A 21089-nucleotide genomic window follows, 5' to 3' on the forward strand; every position below is an offset into this window, starting at 1 on the left:
ACAAAATAAGGTACCTGGCTGTTCCTAAAAAAAGATTGGGTGTGTTAGGTCCGTACGGCTGTGGAGACGACTTAGGAGACCAAAGGAAACCTACGGATGGGCATCCAATATGTTGGATGTAGTGGCCTCACACACCCTTTCAGGCGTCATGCTTCATCATCGGCAATGCTCCTCGTTGGGTCGGCAGTGCAATACCCAACGGGCAACACTTCTAAGAGGGGCTCTTTGGCGGAGATCTTTTATCCAACTGCCGTATTGGTGAAGTGTGGGTATGGGGCCAGGATTGTGTAGACGTTATGGTGGCTTAAAATGGGACTAAGGGTGCCAGGATCAGGACCAATATCAAAAGTGAGTTTGAATCTTATCAACTATCTACAGAGTGTCTTTTCCTCCATCTTGGAATAAAAATATTGAATGGAAAAGGAAGGTGTACGTGTGTTGCGTTGTATTTGCCTGAATTGGGAGACGAAAGAAAGCACATCATAACAGGAAACATTCCACACACAATAATACATTCATCGCCTGGTCCCTCCTGGATTAAAACTATCCCTGTCAAGAAGTGACTGTTAAGATGGGTGGTTGTTAAATTCAATAAAATAAAGATGAAGGGTCCTTGTTGTAATGTACATGTAGTATATTTATTCTTGAGATTAGATAGAAGGTACAGCATTCAGGTAGGAATGTAATATGGTAAGAAACCCCACCGGGAGCAGATAACTTCCTGCTCAGCCTCCAGGTAACTGATAAATCCCTTGAATAGCAACAGGTAGAATCATGGATGACATCACAGAGACATGACATAGACAAGCAGACACTAACACTAAGGAGGGACAAAGAGAGAGGAAGAGTAGGATATAACAGTGGTGCTTGTTTGATAGGTCTGATTCTTGCAAGGTGCCATGTTGCATCTCAAGAGGGGACCCTGAAGGGGCCCATGCCCCAGACCTGTATGTTCTGCTCCCCCTTGTGCCCCAACACAACATCTGCTAAATGTACCCGGGAGTTTCACAGAATAAAAACTGTACTTTGCCACACACATTGACTAGTTCAACTAACTTTCATTACAAAGCAGTGTTGTTCACGTACAACTTTCAATCTGTATATGCGCATGAATTTATATATAGATAAATATAAATAACCCACACATATAAAGTTAGATGCCAACATTTCAAGTATATATATATATATATATATATAATATATATATAATATATACATATACATATACATACACATACACATACACATACACATACACATACACATACACATACACATACACATATATATATATATATATATATATATATATATATATATATATATATATATATATATTGGACAGTAACACCTCCCACAGTTCCGGCCGATCTCTTATGCCAAACAACGCTGCTGCCATCCACAGACAGTGAAACCCATAACATATGCAAGATAAAGAAATTCAATCAGGCACTTTTCTGCCTCTGTTCCTGGGAAGTAACCTCCTGCATATGAAGCCTACAGGCTGGTATAGCCCCTCTTCATTTACCTGTTCCAAGACAGCTCCTATGCCATGCTCTGAAGCATCTATCTGCACAATAAATTCCTTGGCGAAGTCAGGAACCTCGAGTACAGGCACTGCACTCATTGCCTCCTTCAGGGTGTCTCAGGCTTTCTGACAGGAATCTATCCAGATCGCATTTTTGGGTTGCTTCTTGGAAAAAAGCTCTGTTAAGGTGACAACAATGGTGTCATATCCATTAACAAACCTTCTGTAATACCAGGTGAGACCCAGGAAGGCTCTTGTTGGAAATGGCCCTTTATGCAGCGTTTATGGATGGCCCTTTATGCAAGCGTTTTGCCTTTCTCTTCCTATCTTTGTGACTTTTTTTCTGGCTTCAGGACTCTGGGCATTTTACCACTGCTAATCAGTTCTAAAGTGCATGTACCTTCTACTCTAAAACCTGGTATGATTGGCTTACACCTGTTTGGCATATTTACTTGCAAGTCCCTTGTAAAGTGGGGTCCCATATACCCAGGGCTCTTTAAGTTAAATGCTACTACTGATCCTGCAGCGCTGCTTGCGCCACCAACATTAGTAGCCCTTCAAACCTGTTGCAGGCCTGAAGCTCAAGGACCTGCAAGCTCAGTTTACTGCCACATTAACTTGGCATTTAAAACGACTTGCCTAGCCTTAAACTCCCCTTTCACTACATATAGGTCACCCCTAAGGTAGGCCCTACATAACCCTATATGCAGGGTGCTGTGTACCTAAAGGGTAGGATATCTGCCTTTATTGTGTGGCATGTCCTGATAGTGACAAACAACCTCTTTTCTTCGTGAGGGAGGGTTAGCGTCGCCCCCTGCAGCAGCGCTAAATGTGATAAATAAAATGGCAATTAAATAATTAAATTGCCATTTTATTTTTCACTGCTAGCGCGGAGCAGCCACCCTGCCTCCAGCTGGGAGAATTTGGGACATGCCCTCCTCTGCTGCCAGTTGGCAGCTGAGGACGACTGAAGCAGGGCTGACTGGACACTCCAAAGTGCGGATGTCACTTTGTCCGGCTGTCTTGTGTCGGCCAAAGTGACTTGCACACTTTGAAGCTCTCCACACAGCTGTCTTGGACAGCTGGGTGGAGTCCAAGCACAGGCCTAAAGGACCTGAAGGAGCATCCAGCCAGGACGCTCCATCCAATCCTGGGACTGGTCTCACGTTGGTGAGAGTAGAGCCAGGATTGGTTAGTGGAATCTCCTGGAGGCTGAAGCCCGCGGAGCCGACAGAAGAGGGACCGAGGAGGAACCGAGGAGGACATTGAATGTGAGCAGACAAGGTAAGTGACTATTTTTATTATTTGCCACTCGCCTTGCCTGCATGCACGCACCCATCCTCCACTTAGTTGCCCGCCCCACCGATGCATAAACATAGCCAGCCGCCCCAGCCTAGTTTGTTTCTCGCTACTGTGACGCCTACTCCTCTCGTAGGCCAGCTTTGGGAATTCCCTTATATATGTTTAAGTGGTAATTCCGGATCTGAAAGGAGTAGCACTGCTACGTTTATTATGTTTAGAATGGTAGTGATGATTCATGCTTACTAGTGTAGGTGGATGTTTTTACTACTATTTTAGAAATGCCACTTTTAGAAAGCGGGCCATCTCTGTGCTTATAACTCTATATGCTTTGGAACCTGACTCCAATTCCCGTCTGGGCTTGATTGACAGCTACACTTTGTGTATACTTTCCAGACAGCCACAACACATGAATGACTGGGTGTGACAAGAGAAGCATCAGCATACTGATAGTCTTCCTGGGCTGGGAGAGAGAGCGAGAGGCAGTAAATTTACATTTGTATAGGCTGTGTCCTGCACGTATGGGTCCAGGACTGGGATTGAAAGTGAGTATTGTGCACCTGTAAGGTTTCTTTTAAAGTGCCCCCTAGATCCAAGACATTTTGAATATATAAGTACAGGAGCTTTGATCCCTTTTTTTAGTTCACTTAGAGATCCTGAGGAGAGACTGCATCTACAAGGAACTACACAGCCAGGAGGGACTGCCACTTTGTACTGTGCTCCGCTACATTGGCCGACTAACTCTGCTGTGAGGGGGAAGGACCCTGCCTTCTTCAACCTACTTATTTCCAAGAAACTCCAAGGGCTTGTTAAGCTTGCCTCCTGTTTTGGAAGATTGAGGGTCATCAAAGTCTTCTGTGTGCCTTGATCGAGCCCTGCCTACAGATCCATGTCTGCTGCAGGGCCTTTCGCAATGCTTTATGGGGCCGCAAGATGCGCTTTTACTACCAAGCACCGGCTGCTTTGGCTCAATTGACATTCGGGCCTCTATGAGCAACACAGCCCAAAATCTCCTGCTCATTTGCCTTGAGGCACCACTGCGCATGAGATAAGTTGGAGGGTCGGATTACAAAAACAGGAGCAACCACGACACCCAGGGCTCACGAGGTGCAGCTGAAGCTGTCCAAGAGGGAGAAGACCTTGCCAGACCGGCACCCCCCAGCCAGGAAGGCTGCCATAGTGGGAGCCTCACCACTACAGTACAGCTCAATGAACGAGGTAGAGAGGCTACCTGGAACACAAGTACCGCCTGGGGCATTCCCGATGGTCCGTTGATTGCACAATAACGCGCTCCTGCTCTGCAGAGCCTGGGTGAACCTTGGTTACTTGTGACAATCCTGCGGGGGGCATTGCATACATTCGGATCTCCAGTCCATTGTTGTAAAGGACACATTGTGCTATGCTGGTCGTTGGGGACATGTTACTCTACTGCTGGGGCCTACAGTTGCTGAAACTGATATTGTGTTTAGGAGCAACACGCGTCGCCCCACTATACTTTGTGCTTAATCCTAATCACATCCATCCAAGCACCATTGCATCTAGAATTGCCATAAACTCTCATAAAGGGAGCATCCGCAATCTTTATGACTCCGGTTTTACTGGCCAGGGGGCCATACCTGCTGTTCATTGCCCTCTTGCATCTGGGCTCACCCTATGCCATATCTTACCCACAGGATTCGGACCTGAGGAGTCCCAACATTGCCGGACTATGCTCCTCGCAGTCAGGGTAATTCAGAGACTACATGTGGCTACTTCAAATGGGGGGTGGGGGGGACACAGCAAGGACTCTCTGCTAATCCCTACAGTTGTGCCTCCCTCCACCCCGGTTACGGGATAAACTGTACCTGGGAGCACTTGAGTTGTGGGGCACGGTTCAACACTACGGAACAGATCCTCAACAGAGCTCCTGGGGAAGTGTTGCATAAAGGACACCCCTTTTGAGTACTGTATTACGTGGAACAGGCACGCTGGTGCCTCTGAGCCCTTCGCTTGTTGCCTAGTTCCCCCTAAACTACTAATAGGAGCACCAGAATTCTTGTTGCCGATTGTTTAGGGGCGTATGGGCACTGACGTTTTTCTGGTGGCATTTCATGATTCCTATATTGCTGATGATATTGTGTGATTTAGGTGTTTACCCACAACATTTGTCGAAAAATGGCTAATGTGTTTTCAGTGCCTTGTATGTCAAGTACTTGATGATGGATGCCATTTTGGTTTTATACCGGGTAACAAGTACCAACTGAGTATTTGCATAATATGCACAGCATTTGTGTTTTTCATGACGTTTTGGTCTATGTATTATGCGTAATATATTTTATATATTTTTAAATAACCCAGTGTGGAGTCTCTTGTGTGGTTTATTCATTGTGTTACTGGTATGAGTGTGTTGCGCAGACGCTTTGCACATTGCCTCTATAGACAAGCCTGACTGCTCTCTGCTATCCTACAAGGTGGTGAGCACAGGTTATCTTTGGTGTGTAAGTTACTTTGCCTGACTAGAGTGGGGGATTCTGCCGGCTTAGGTGCATACCCTAGCCAACCTGAAACCCCATTTCTAACAACACTTAACTCAATATGTGTCAATACTCTCAATCTTGGCCTGGAGGGGCTGTACCTTGCCCCCGCCAACCATTTGGGCCTGATACACCACAGTTCCCTGCCCTATCTGGCACTTACTGCCTTGATAGTCAGGACTGCCTGTTTAAGGACCTGAAGCACCTCCTGGTGGTGGAGCAGATGTTCCTCCCAGCTGGAACTGAAGTCAGCAATGTCATCTAGATAGGCAGTGCAGAATTCCTCCTTCTTAGCCAGGACCCTGCTCAACTACCTCTGGAAGGTGGCAGGGGCATTCTTTAAAACAGTCCTCACCTGAAACTGGAAGTGGCCCTCTGAGGTCAAGAATGCTGACCTCTCATTTTCCCTCTCAGTCAGAGCAATCTGCCAGTAGGCTGATGTAGGATCAAAAGTACTGAGGAATTTTGCATCATCCAGACTGTTTTATGAACTCATTAGCTCGGGGATGGGATGAGCGTCAGTCTTGGTGACTAAAATGAGTCCTCTGTAGCTCACAAAGAACCGGAGTTCTGGGGTGGTGTTCAGTGGGGCGGGCTTGGGTACTAGCACTACTGGACTGGACATGGGACTGCTGGAGGGCTGAATTGCTCCTATTGCCAACATCTTGGAGACCACCTCCTTAATGCTAGCTCTCACTTTGTCTCACAACCTGTAAATTTTGTTTTTAACAGGCATACTGTCTCAAATATCTATGTCTTGGGTACACACATGTGTAAGCCCTGGTGTGAGGGAGAAGAGTGAGACAAACAGGCCAAATAACTGGTGACAGGCCATCTGATGTTCTGGGGTAAGGGTAGGGGAGAGGTTGACACCCTCCACTGATCCACTTTGCTCCTCAGAAGATTGGAGGCCAGGGAGAGGCTCACTCTCCTCTTCGACCCCATCATATTACCAGAAGCATGGTGACCTCATACCTCTCAAAGTGCGGTTTATGTGGAGCACCCTCTGATCTTGCAGAGCTCTGGGATCTCCTGGCTCCATGAGCCACACATTCTGGCCAAGTTGAAACTCTACCAGTATGACCTGGTCATATCAAAGTTTCATTACTTCTTGGCTGGCTACGAGATTCTTTTTAGCCTTCTTCTAGAAGTGCTGCACCTGGTTGCTGAGAGCCAGCATGCAGTAGACTACATCTGGAGGGGTTTCCTGGGAGATTACTCCCACCCCCTCACTGACTAGGCAGAGTGGTCCACTAACATGGTGTCCATAGAGGAACTCAAATGGGCCAAACCCTTCTATGGTACTCCCTGTAGCGAAATAGCGTGCATGGACATACCACTTCCGCCTCATGGGCCTGGGTAGACCCATGATGATGTCTTTCACAGTCTAGTTGAATCTCTCAAAAAGCCTGTTTGTTTAGTAGAGGTGATAGGGTGTGGAAAACTTGTAGGTTAATCCACACTCATCGTACATGGACTACGTGTAGACAGACATGAAGTTGGTTTCTTGTCAGACATCACCTCTTTGGGGAACCTTGCTTGAGTAAAAATCGCTATCAGGGCTCTGGCCTCTACAGGTGCAGTCACAGACAACAGAGAGGTGGTCTCTGGGTACATAGTGGGCTTTAAAGATCCAACAATATCAATGCCTACCCTCTCAAAGGGAAGGCTAGCGACAGGCAAGCGAGCCAGAGGAGATTTCAGTTTTCTCCCTGCTTTCTCGCTGGCCTGGCAGGTGGTACAAGACCTGCAGAAGGTATCTGAAGGATGTCTTTATCTGGGATCAATAGAATAGATGATATACGCCTGGCAAAGTTCTTGTACTGCCCAAGATGTTTTGCCAGGGGTATGTTATGAACCAGCCCTAGTAGGAATGCTCGCTGACACTGAGGGACCACCAACACACTGGCTGCCCAAGGTCCAGGAATCTTAGGCTCACTATAAAAGAGGTCATTCTCCCAATAGATGTACTAGCACCTGCCTGTGCCCCAGCTTGCCGCCTCAAGCCCTTTAGCAAGGGGCATTCTTTCTGCATCTGCAGAATTCTTTCCTGGTTGCACCACCCTTACCCTTGCCATCCAGCAAGCTCAGGAAGGTGTCAGAGGGTAGCAATTTCCTCCCCAGTAGGGTCTGCAGCGATCTCCTCAGGTGCCCCATCCATATGTACAGTGGGAGTTTCAGGGGATAGTTTCTCGCGCCCGCTGCCCTTCCCTCTTCTTGGCAGCTGCCTGGGCCATTCTTCCAGGCTTCCTTGACTGCCTTCTTGGGAGGACATGAACTGTGTAGCTATACCGACTCACTCAAGCAATCCTAATATATCTAGGTGTGGCCTGAGCTCCTCTTCCTTCCAGATAGTGTGTTCTAGGTTGTTGCCCAACAGGCAATGCACAGGCATGGGAGGGCTTACAGCTACTTTCAGAGAGCCCGAGACCCCCCCTCCACTTAAAATTAGCCTGGGTGTGGTAGGTGACAGTTCCAAACCCCCCCCATCAAGTCAGAGATGGCCCATCCTCTCAACAGTGATACCACCATTGTCCCACTCTGTATTGAAGTAATACACACAGATCAACTGTCAGCTACACCTAGTCATGGCTGCAGGCACCAAATGGTTGGGAAAAAGTGGCATTTTCAGAATTGTGACTATACCATTAAAGATAGTTTTAGATTACATTTCTTTAGACACCAAACTCAAATGTTCTACCTGTCACTAATTGAAAGTTATCACCTTTTAAATGTTGTAATAAGGTTGACCCAATAGTATCCTTTGGAGAGGTAGGACTCGCAGAAGAGAAAAACACATTTAAACAGTTTTCACTACCAGGACATGTAAAAGTTAAAAATACATGTCTAACTTTCTTAATACACTTCAACCTGCCCTATGGGCTGTTTTGGGCCTACCCTATGAGTGACATATGTATTAAAAAAGAAGGTTTGGCCTGGCAAAATATTAATTTTTATGGGTCAAAGTGGCAGTTTTAAGTACACAGACAGGCTGCAATGGCAGGCCTGAGATATGTTTAAAGGACTACTCAAGTGGGTGGCAAAATCAGTGCTGCAGACCCCTAGTAGCATTTATTTACAGGCCCTGGGGTACAGATAATTCCACCTTACTAGGAACTTACAAGTAAATTAAATTGGCCAATTGGGTACATGCACTTTAGCACTCATTAGCAGTGGTGAAGTGTGCAGTCTCCTAAGGCCCACAAACACAAATTCAGCAAAAACAGGAGGAGTAAGACAACATTTTGAGGGTGATACTGCCCTAGGGCTAACAGGTCTAACATTATAGTATATATCTAACTCTTGTTGGTCAAAAGGAACTCCTTTGATAATATTTGTACACTACCCACGCAACCCATGTTTTCCTTATGTAAAATGCATATCCCACCATCGCGTTACTGGTAAAGCACACTAACATTCCTTAGAATAATGTCTGCATTATCCCAAAAAAACAACTAAATTAAACTTTCTCAATCACAACTTGGAAAGAGTGGCGGAAGCACCCACTACGCCATCTTTCACCTGCAACGTCACAGAGGCCTGGGAAGGGATGTGCTCACAGAAGACCTGCTTTAGCACTTCCATCCCGCCTCCAATCTCTGCATACACTCTGATATAGAACACAGTAATACAACTAAACAAGAGACATACGGTGGAAAAGCCTAATGAGACTCCAGAGGCGGTGGCATTTATCATTAGCTGCACATCTCCTATCTCTCGTGTCTATTATTCAAGAAGTGACATACTTAATTACTGTAATCACTGTAGCTCAGTTAGCTGGCTGCATCTTGTTTACTAAAGCCTAAGAACTATCATTAGTTTTGTAGCTCATATATACATATTTTATTGGCAATGTTCTATGCTTACCTTCATATAATGAACATGTAATTATCCTGGGAAAACGTCTTCCCTTGAAGTAGGGGAAGGAGCATTTGTGCAAAGAATTGTCTGTACTTAGCGCAGGATTATGTGCAGTGTTTGTAATTTATTTTTATGAAGTGATATTTTTTAATTGTGTAACACATTTCTGGGAGGCGCAGGAATAGGGTTGTTGATCAAGAATCGTATAGAGTACCATTCTGATTAGAAAGGTGCCTTAATTGACCGTAGAAGCAAATATGCGGAGAAGTCAAAAGAGGTGCCTCTCACTGACCATAGAGAGACACACATTCTAACCTGAAAATAAGAGGTGCCTCTTACTTACCATTGACGCACATTCTAATCTGACAGAAGTGGTGCCTCTCACTGACCATAGAGAGACACATTCTAACCTGGAAAAAGAGGTGCCTCTTACTGCCCCTAGAGACACACATTCTAACCTGAAAATAAGAGGTGCCTCTTACTTACTATTGACACACATTCTAATCTGACAGAAGAGATGCCTCTCACTGACCATACAGACACACATTCTAACCTGAAAAAAGAGGGGCCTCTCACTGACCATAGAGACACACATTCTAACCTGAAAATAATAGGTGCCTCTTACATACCATAGACACACATTCTAATCTTACAGAAGAGGTGCCTCTCACTGACCATACAGACACACATTCTAACCTGAAAAAAGAGGGGCCTCTCACTGACCATAGGGGGACACACACTAACCTGAGTAAAGTGGTGCCTCTCACTGACCATAGAGACACACATTCTAACCTGAAAAAAGAGGAGTGTATCACTGACCATAGAGACACACATTCTAACCTGAAAAAAGAGGTGCCTCTCACGGACCATAGAGAGACTTTGTAACCTGAACAAAGAGGTGACTCATGGTATTTCACAACAGAAGTGCCTTCCACAGAGGCACAGATTGGCTTGACAACAGAGGTACCTAGTTTCAAGACAACTAGCAATCCACAGATTTCCAATGAAAAACGATCTTTCTATTGTGATCACAGAAGTCAGTCAGACAAGTATAAAATCCAGGCTCCCTGCTAGAAAACTCCAAGCTCAAAGCTCACTTTGAAATTTCTTAAAATCCTTATACGCAGCTACAGATGCTGCAAAAACTACACAAAATATGGGTTCTATACGTACTGGTTTTCTTAATGCACATGTGAAAATTGCTGGATCCAAATTGAAAAGGAATTTGAGAATCTCACGACATTTTAAAAATAATTTCAAGAGTGAAACTTTAGCTCCAGGCATGACTTAGAATGATGAAGAGTGCATGCTGAACACAAGCTGAAGCACATGGATCTAACAATCAAATCCTTTTCAAATCTGAATCAGACATAAGAAGACAGGAAGGATGGCTTCTCTGCAAGAAGCTGCCAGTTAATGTATGCCACTGGAAGCAGGGTCGGACAGGCTTTTTATCTAATCGGACATTTCCCTGGTGTGCTGGAGCCCTTGGAGGCCTGTTTAAGTCTCATGGCAGCTGCTGGGGCCTCTGTCACTTTATTGCAGCAGACACAGTGGTAGAGAGAGGAGGGAAAGAGGGGATGGCGAGAGTTCAAAGGGAGAGGGAGAAGAGAGACAGAAATGGGATAGATAGAAAGTGCTGAGCAGAGGGGGGGGGATAAAGGGGTGAATAGGAGGGCTGGCTTGGAATGTTTTTTCCATGGGTGTTTTTGCATTGCAGAGTGCCTTGCCTGGAAGCTAGTTCTCCACTGAACGGGCACACTTGCAAGTAGTAAACAAATAGATAATGGGGCAATATAGCAGCGCTCGGCTTGACAGCAGAGGGGGCACTATAATGTGTGACTTTGCATTTCAGTGCGATGATGCAGAATCCCCCACTGAAATGCCTGATGCGTGGTACTTGGCGGGGCTGGACAAAATGTGCCCAGAGGCCCAGGAAGCGGCACAACAGCTAAGACTTTTCCTGCAGAACCTAATCTATGGTACAGGAGGCACTGACCTTGCCAGTTGCTCAGTCAGCCCCCCACTGTACCAACTATACACCAGAGAATTAAAGAATGCATGTAAACAGTAAAAAGAGAAACATAATATATGTGTTATGGTGTGCAGCCTACCTGGTTTGCCGCAGTGGGATCGGTAAGGTGACACACAGGAAGGGGTCGAAAGTGTTGCTCTGTTTATGGCAGTGAGGACAGGTGAGTGAGGACCTACAATAGAATAACAAAACACCAGCTTAGTCATGAAAGCAAAAGCAGATATAATTTTTTAAAACAAAGACTGTTCAAGTTTGCCAAAAGGTGTGCCACATTTTGGGTCTACAGCATAAACGATAGATTAATGGTATACAGACACTTCAAATTAACTTTGTTCTTTTCTATATGCTCTCATTAATACAACAGCAACTAAATGTTAAGATAAAGCCCACTAATATCTGCATGAGACCCAATGTCCTCCATATGATATCTGCAGTATTCATTTAACAGCTTCAAACAAATGTTTCGAAAAGAGACAACATACGCAATGTCTATTGCGTGGTCCTATATCCCAGCTCAAAGTTGCAGTTTTTTAACACTTGTACTTTGATCTCCACAGATATGTACATTCCCACCACTAATGACAAACAACCCAGAGTTCTCACGGTAAAATTTGATCGATTGAAATAAAGATACTTTGAAGAATAGCCGGCATTTATCAGTTTCTGTCCCAGAAATGCAGTACATTTTTTAACTTGGTACAACGATTTCACACCGCTGTCTTCAGGAAGTTATGCATGCACCACACATGATTCAACTGGGGAATGTACTAGACAAAATGTGTAATGTAAATAAAATACCGCGCTGTTTTAGGTCAGATTTTACAGGTAAATGTTTTATCTCATTAGGTTCACCATCCTTGTAAAGCGCTCTGATACTCGAGCCCAGTAGCGCTATATAAAACCTTTGAAATAAAATAAATAAATAAACCTGACTATTGCACCAGACAGTGTTTTGGAGCTGTGCAGAGGAAGCATATATGCAAACACATGTAAGTACCAAAAATATTTTAGCATATAACTATACTTTCTAATTATTCAAAGAAAATGGCTATTCGAAATAATTACATCTTTATGAAATTAGTTTGCGTTAACAATTTTGCTCAACAGCAATCATTTAGCTAGCGAAATATAGAAACATAATATTCAAGAGATCAACAGAAGTTATGTAAGAAATGTCTAAACACGGAGCAGTATTGCAGATATATATTGTGAGAATTTAAAATTGCAATGATATCCCTCTAATGCAATTTCAGTTCTGGTATCTAAATTAATTTGTGCCGATATGAAAATTACTCTTCGGTTACCAGCACAACACCAGCGTTCCGGGACACAGGAAAGCCGTTTTTGATGCATGCCACAATAGAAAACATTGCAACAGTCATTCCAAGAACTGAACATGGCTGCCAAAACCATGCATGCTGCTGTGCTTGTCTGCCAGAGAAAGTATGAGCTTTCCAAGCAGAAGTCACACAAAAGTTAGTTCTTGAAGTTTAGGTCACATCCAAGGGAGCAGCCAGAACTCTCATGGCAACAAACAAGTCGTTGTGGCCCTCTACAGAAGAGGTTGCTTGTCTCTTGTATCAAAGAATCTATCCATTTATCCTTTCATCCTTCAATTCACCTGCTGATATCCATTTTACCTGTGCATTCTGTCATCTATTCAGTCTTTCTTCTAACATTCAGTCTGTCACCATTCTGTCAATCCTCCTGCCCATCCTTATCCAAACCTATCCATCACACATATCAATCCATACCCTTTCATCCATCCATCCATCCATTCATTCTGTCAGTCATGCATCCTTTTGTTCATCCATACACCCTTTCACTCATATCCATCTTTGCATCCGCCCTTCAACTCTTTGATCCATGCTCCCTTTTACTTATCGTTCTATCCACCTTTTCACACAGCCATCCATCGTTTCACTTACAAATCCACCTTTCTACCTATCCAACCAGTCATCCATCCATTAATTTACCCTTTCACTCATCCATCCATCCTTTTACTCATCCATCAATCCACCCTTTCAACTGTCCATCCACTCAGCCTTTCACTCCATCCACCCATCCATCCATCATGTACCCTTTCATCATCATCCATCTTGTCACTGATCCATCCTTTTACTCATCCATTCAATCATCCTTTTACTCATCCATTCATCCATCCTTTCTCCCTTTCACTCATCCATCCTTACATCGATCCTTTCACTCACTCATCCATCCATTCACCCTTCCACACTTTCACTTTATGTGCGAGTCTTTATCTGCAGAGTGGCATTCCGTAGAGGCCCATCAAGAGTCCAATCAAGAGTCCCACCCCTGCTGTATCAGCTAAAGCAAGGAGGCGGGGGTGTTGACGCCCCTTGTCACAACCATAAGAACCCCTAGATACTTCACTTTACTAGGAAGTGGCATGGTATGTTCTCTACATTTAAAACTGAAAAGGCTCCTTTGGTTTTTGCCGCCTTCAATTTACGGGACTGCTATCCAGCCAATGTGTCATCCCATCCATGATCCTTTCCTTACAAAGGTTCAAAGAATCTGCAGCCATGGACACCTAGATATACAGATGTTTCCAGTCAACATACAATTGCCATTTGAAATGTAAAAGATTTAACAGATAAGAAGGCAGCAGGAGAAGTTGAAAATAACCAGTGAGTGTGAAACTCTGTTGATTGTATCAGTGCAACAGGTTCAGTGACAAATGGATCCCCTTAAATGTTTATGATTTGCTCAAGAGAAAATCTTCGAACCCTTGTAGACTGAGTTCAATTACATTTTTCCAGCATGCCCAGAAGGCCAGGGTTGCATGCCATATCAAAGTCAGCAAGATGGTCCTAGAGGACGAGAACGTCACCAGGCTGTGCATCACAGCCCTATAAAGAGTATGTATGTAGCGGAGTATCAACAGAAAACTATTGGCAGCTTAGCTACTAGACCACATACAAAACATTAGAAGGGTGTCTCAGCTTCTTGTCCTGCACAGATCCCTGAATGAATAGGTACCAAGTAGAGAAAAGGTTCCAAACAGACTGAAATTGGTAATGGTTACATCCTTCAGTAACTATAGAAGTGGCATTTAAATTGTCCATCGGAGTAACGTAGACCACGAGGACAGCAGCAGTTTCTTCAGGTGTGGCATAGCTCCTGCCTCACAAGCGCTATTGATCAGAGTTTGAGCAATCAGCGAAAATGTGTCTGGGCTCATTTCAACTGCTAAAGCAGGTTGCAACGGAAGTTGGTGGACTAACAAGTGACAAGAGTCACCCTAGTTGTGTCAATCGGCTTGGGATGAGGAATACAACAGATAGTGAAACAACCACAAACGCAGTGCATCTGGTGAGGGCCTCAGATTTATTAGTCATGACAAGTCCTACATTTCTCTGTATTTTAATCTCCGTTTTTATAACATGCCAGCCTGTCTAAGATAAGAACAGATCCTCCGAAGGATAGAACGCGGTTTTAAGGCTAGAGGTTTGACAGAATCTATATAATCTAGAATTACTGGAGTCAGTTCTTCTCACAGCCTATTGGCTTTTGGTATTTTGGATTTGGGGGTTTCTACCTTGTGTCCTTAAAGTCACCAATGCTATGAAAATCAACATTGGTGTTTTTTTTTTATTTTCAGTATCAAACATTTTCTTTGGGAAGAGAAAGACTGTCTTCCCTCACTTTCATTATTTTAAATAAAGGGACACGGTATCATTTTGTGTTCCTTCTGCTCCTCCTTTTTCCTTCTCAGAAGTTGATTGTATTTATATTTGTGTTTTCTCTCCCCCTCCCTGTATTTTCTTTAGAGTGGTTGTGCTTTTTCTAGTCCTCTTCTTGCTTCCGACAGTGCACTTCATCTGCAAAAATGTATTTCTAAAGCTTTTTACTGATAAAAGGCAAAATGCTGTAGTTTTTTTAATGTACTCTACTGTGCCTAAAACACCCAAACCTTTCGCCTTTTCTGCACACTTATTTTTTACTTTACTGAGAACTAAGTCATGTATCCCGGCCTGAATGCTAAAAATCTTCTGTTTGTAAGGCTAGCCCTTCCCTCATCTGCACATCACACCAGTAGCAGAAGTGAGGTCTAACAGTTCTAGTGGAGTGTATATATGGTATTTCTTGTCATTAAAGCTACACATATTTAATATATTGGTGCTTTGGGGGTGACAGTCCTTGGACGTACAGGCCAGTGTATCCAATATAGCCGTCATTATTTTCTCACATTAGGGAATAAATGCATGAAATTTCAAGGTCACAATTAACAGTTGGTAAAACTGCGGAATGCACAGTTTATTTAGTATTCTGTAAAAGAGCTAAAATAGGTCCTAGTGAATATACACACAGCTGTCTATGGTGTCTTTCACTATCCTGAATAACATGCATAGACACACCTACAAACTGATGAGACGTCTTGGGAGAGGCACGGTGTGCATCATAACTTTGGCTTCATTTACCCAGAAAAGTGACTTTCCCTTGATTAGGTAGGTGAGGGGCCTTTGTTATCACGAGGGTTAGGTGAGCCCTGTTGTCTCCAAATCCAACAAGTAAGCCATGCCTACAACGCATCATGCAACCATAATTTTACCCACAAAGTTTTGCAAAGGGGACACACTTCCCATCTGGTTTCAATTCTCCTGTTTATCTGTTCCCTGGTTTCAAGTTTCACAGTGAAGCAGTGACCATGATTTCTGTTATATTGTTGATTCCCATGTAAAGCGCTCTGATACCTCCGGGTCTAGCCAGCGCTATATTAAACACTTTAAATAAATAAATAAAAGCACCAGAAGTCTCCTCCCGCCTTAAGCCTACCAAAATGAACCAGGACCTCAGCGTCAAACCTCAGCAAAGGACTGCAATGTCGTTTAGGATCTCCCTCCCTCTCTGCCGATGGGCAGGATACAGGGACCTCAATAAGAAACAATGAGGGGAAGAGGGAAGGGAGAGACACGGGTGCTACTCTGCTTCGATCGGTTGGCCGGCTCAACAGACATATGGATGTTACTTGCAGATCAACATAGGATTATCAGGAGAGTAAATACAGAGAAGTACCCAGACCAACAATTTAGCACCCAGCATTTCTTACGACACCAAAGAGGATATAAGAATGGGACTATGGGATGGCAGGAAATCCACTAAATCCAGATGATTAAGGACTAAATAAAGTACTAAACAAACAAGAACCAGGTCTAAATCCTACTAGCATGAGGGAACCGGAAAAGTTAGAAAATCAGAATGTTAGAGGATCACAGTACAGTGTCGAGCTAGCTTAATCAAGAACGTTACAACAATAGACATTTGCCAGGCATTTTCTGCATATTTTATCAGATTTAAATACTGTAATTTGTTAGATTAACCCCGGAAATGGTTGGCCTAACCCAGAGGAGAGCACACAAAGGGTTATCAATCTAGCTCTTGAGTTTACCTTATATGGTCCAGTCTTCCTCCACCAATGCCCAAGAGAACCCACTCCATGTCAGCCAGACGCTTTTGCAAATTCCTAATACTCTATTGATGGGCAATTGAAGGATTTTGAGAAGGTTTAATTGCAGGTGGAAGCACGGGCGCTTGGTAATGTAACATTTTTTAGTTTCCTTCATTTGAGAACTTTCTCAATTGGGGAGTTTTGATCCCCATATTCTTATTGGTGAAACCACTAAACCGTGCATCAAGCACAATCCTGGAAGACCCGTCACCATGGCAGCCAGTCACAGTTGAGGTGCAGCATGCATATTTGTCCTGACGAATGAACACAGCATAACAAACCAAGGCACCTTTGTACTTATCAAATCTATTTTCAATTTTTTGTGGTATTTACTATGTTGCTGAAAGTGACACATATGGCTTTCAAGATTTAAATGCGAGAGTCCTTTACGCCCTACTTTAGAAAGCTCTTAGTAAAAATGAGTCAGAGTGAGTATGTATGGAGAGGATAAAAACAATGTATTTCTACTTGGATTAAAAAGCACTCACTTAACCTACGAGGGTTTCAGAGCACTGCGGAGCAGAAAAAGAATAATTAGGTATTACAATTGAGTTTAACTGCAGAATAAAAAACAACGTGAAGCAAAAGTAAATATACATACACGTTTTGGTAACATCACTACAAAAAGTATGGATAAACGTCTAATCTATTCTTTTTTACTGTCTGTAGTTCAGGTGAATTAAAATATGCATGTTTACTTTACTTAACCTATTTAGAACATAGATGAACTGCAGGTGGCTCGTTTTGTTCTTTGGCAAGGAGACCGCTTAGCTGCTACCAGCATGGGGTGGCAGACTAGTACTAGAAGCAGCATTGGTGGCCCATTTATCAGTGGTTTTTAGTGATGAGAGGTGTTAGACCTGGCACCATTGGCGTGGGTCTCCCTTCCATTTTTGCTGCTGCCTCATGTGATTTTGCTGGTGTTAGATGCTTTGGTCACTGTGCCACTGCTGTCCAGTGCCACAGTGCGAATGCTCCCTGTTAATTAATGTATGAATTTGTGATTCCATGATTGGCTGGTTTGGTTTACCTGTCAGACCCTAGTACAGTGCACCAGGACTGCCCAGGGCGTGTAAACCAAATGATGCTGGTGGGCTTGCAGCACTGGTTGTGCCACCCACAGGCGCAGCCTGTTAAAGTGTGTCTAAGGCCTGCCATTGCAGAGCCTGCGTGCAGTATGGTACTGCCATGCTGACTGGCCAGTCCCTAAACCTTCCCTTTTCTTCATATCAGACACCCCTATGGTTGGCCCAATTGCAGGGTGCACTGTAAGTATAAGGTAAGACATGCCCTTGTGTGTGTGGCATGGCCTAATAGTGAATTACAGCTATTTTCGTTTTCTCTATTGCAAGGCTAACTGTTTTCCATAGGCCAGAATGGGCAGTTAGATTATTACAATTTATAATCCTAACTGACACAGGGAACATGGTAGAAATTCGAGTTTAGAATACCTGGACTGGATAAAATACATCTTTTAGTGAAGTTGATTTTAACATTCTGTGTTTGAAAATACCACTTTTAGAAAGTAGGTATTTTCTTGTCTAACTATCGAAGCCTGCCTCTGCTAGGTTGTGTATTCCTTGTCTGGAGTTTGAGTGACAGGGCTGGGGGATTCAAGGAGACAGAATGGGTCAGCCCAGTGGTGAATAGAAAGATATGCATCTAGATGGTTAGAGGAGTTGCACCTGGGACCTAAATAGGGCGGACCTTCCCTCCACAATGCTGGCTCCACCTCCTGTGGGGCGTCTGATGTTTCGGCCCTGCACTGTGAAAGAAAAGAAGGAGCCATGTCAACAGAGTGCTCCAGAACTTGTTTGGACTGAGCAAAGGCCCCTCTGCCCTCAGAGGACAAAGGATTTTGGGGTATAATTATTGGGACCCTGATCTCAAGAAATTAGATCACTTTTGGATAAACAAGAAGAAACCTTTGCTGAGGAGAGGAACCTGAAGAAACTGAGGAGAGACTATCCCTAAGCTGAAGTGCAGCTTGGGGGATTGGCCTGCAGTGGTTGCCTGACTGCCAAAGAGAGGAGAAAGGGATGTTGTGTACTTTCATCGACTTGTAAGGATCTCCAAGGGCTTGGAACAGAGCTTGCCTCCTGCTGAAGTCTCAATCAATCAGGGAATTTGTAAAGCCCACTACATAACCGTGAGAGTCTCAAGGTGTTGGGGTGGGAGTGAGGGGGAGAGCTGCTACTGATCGAAGAGCCATGTCTTGAGAAGTCTTCTGAAGGCCAGTAGGTCTTGGGTCTGTCGTAGGTTGGTGGGGAGGGTGTTCCAGGTCTTGGCGGCAAGGTGGGACAAGAATCTGCCACCAGAGGTTGTTTTAAGGATGCGGGGGACCATAGTGAGGGTGCGGCTGGCTGAGCGGGGGCTGCGGGTGGGGGTGTAGAAGCAGAGTCGTCTGTTGAGGTATGCTGGTCTGGCGTTGTGTAGGGCTTTGTGTCTATGGAGTTTGAAGTTTATCCTCCTGTTGATGGGGAGCCAGTGTAGGTCTCTCAGGTGGGGGTTGATGTGGCTGCGTCAGGGGATGTTGAGGATCAGTCACGCAGAGGCATTCTGGATGCGTTGCAGCCGTCTCAGGAGCTTGGTTGTTGTTCCTGCATAGAGTGCATTTCCTTAGTCCAGCCTGCTGGTGGCGAAGGCTTGGGTGACGGTTTTTCTCGTTTCGGAGGGGATCCACTTGAAGATCCTGCGGAGCATTCGGAGGGTGTTGAAGCAGGATGCGGAGACGGCATTGACGTGCTTGGTCATGGAGAGGGTGGAGTCGAGAATGACCCCTAGGTTGCGTGCGTGGTCGGTGGGTGCTGGAGCTGTTCCCAGGGAGGTAGGCCACCAGGAGTCGTCCCAGGCTGAGGGGGTGGAGCCAAGGAGGAGGACCTCTGTCTTGTCAAGTGAGTTAAGCTTCAGCCTGCTGTCCTTCATCCATTCAGCGACGGCCTTCATTCCCCTGTGGAGGTTGGCTTTGGCGGTGTGAGGGTCCTAGGTGAGGGAGATGATCAGGGAGATGATCAGCTGGGTGTCGGAGATGATGTTGAGGCGAGGCTGTCGGACGACGTGGGCGAGTGGTGCCATGTAGATATTGAACAACGTCTGGCTGAGTGAGGATCCTTGTGGTAGGCCGCAGATGATCTCGGTGGTTTTGGAGCGGAATGGTGGGAGGCAGACGCTCTGGGTTCTGCCGGAGAGGAAGGATGTGGTCCAGGCCAGAGCCTTCTCTTGGATTCCGGCGTCGTGTAGGCGTGCTCTTAGGGTGTGGTGGCAGACCGTATCCAAGACAGCTGATAGGTCCAGAAGGATGAGGGAAGCGGTTTCTCCTTTGTCCATCAGGGTCCTAATGTCATCGGTGGCGGTGATGACGGCAGTTTCGGTGCTGTGATTGCTGCGGAAGCCAGACTGGATGGGTCCAGGATGTTGTTGTTTTTGAGGTAGAGGGTCCGTTTCTCTGTGGCTTTCGCTGGGAACGGGAGCAGGGAGATAGGACGGAAGTTCTTGAGGTCCTTGGGGTCCGCCATGGGTTTCTTGAGTAAATAGTTGATCTCAGCGTGGTTCCAGCACTCCGGGAAGGTTGCTGTCTCGAAGGAGATGTTGATAGCTTTCTGGAGATGGGGGGCGATGACTGTGCTGCCTTTGTTGAAGACGTTGTGTGGGCATGGGTCGGACGGGGATCCGGAGTGGATGGAGTTCATGGTCTTGATGGTGGACCAGGAGATCAAGCGGCTCGTGCTGATGGTGGTCACAGGGGTGGTGGGCTCGGCGGTGGACGTGGGGGTCGTGGTGTTGAAGCAGTCGTGGATGTCGGTGATCTTGAGGTGGAAGAAGGTGGCCAGTGAGTCGCACAGGTCTTGAGATGGGGGAATGTCATTGGTGCTGGAGCTGGGGTTGGAGAGTTCTTTCACGATGTTGATGAGCTCTTTGCTGTTGTGTGCATTGTTATCCAGTCTCAGGGACAACAGACTTCAACCCCCAGCTCCCCAGAGTTCCTTGGGAAGTGCCTGCTGCTGTTTTGGGCCTTCTGAGGGACTGTGTTGCAAGGAGCTGGAAGCACGACTCAAGAGGAAGAAGTGTCGCCGTCGCTGCTGCTGCCGTCGCATCTTGGATGTCGTCGTTGTAGCGGTCGTATTGCACCGCATCAAGAAAAGCACCTCGCATCCACGGAGAAGCGTGCCGCCATCGGAGTTGCTGTTGTCGCATCATGGAACAAGGGTGTCACCGCAGCAGTTGTCGCATTGTGCAGAAGCGGCTCGCAACGTCGAAGAGGAGTGCCACTGCCAAAGCTGTTGTCATCGCATCGCGGAATGAGGGTGTCGCCGCTGCAGCTGACGCATTGAATCGAAACTTCTTGCATCATCGGAGAAGCGTGCCGCATCTGGAAGATCT

The 21089-nt window shown here is 45.3% G+C and overlaps 1 protein-coding gene across 1 annotated transcript in view; it reads right to left on the reverse strand.

Annotated features, from left to right (window-relative positions):
- Positions 1–21089, reverse strand: part of USP43 (ubiquitin specific peptidase 43) — a 929425-nt gene that overhangs the window by 399908 nt on the left and 508428 nt on the right. Inside the window, 1 exon segment of the mRNA XM_086930623.1 lies at positions 11316–11408. Within this exon segment, the coding sequence (XP_086786749.1) occupies positions 11316–11408 (93 nt within the window).

The sequence above is a fragment of the Lissotriton vulgaris genome, chromosome 7, assembly GCF_964263255.1.
Source record: "Lissotriton vulgaris chromosome 7, aLisVul1.2, whole genome shotgun sequence".
Classification (NCBI taxonomy): domain Eukaryota; kingdom Metazoa; phylum Chordata; class Amphibia; order Caudata; family Salamandridae; genus Lissotriton; species Lissotriton vulgaris.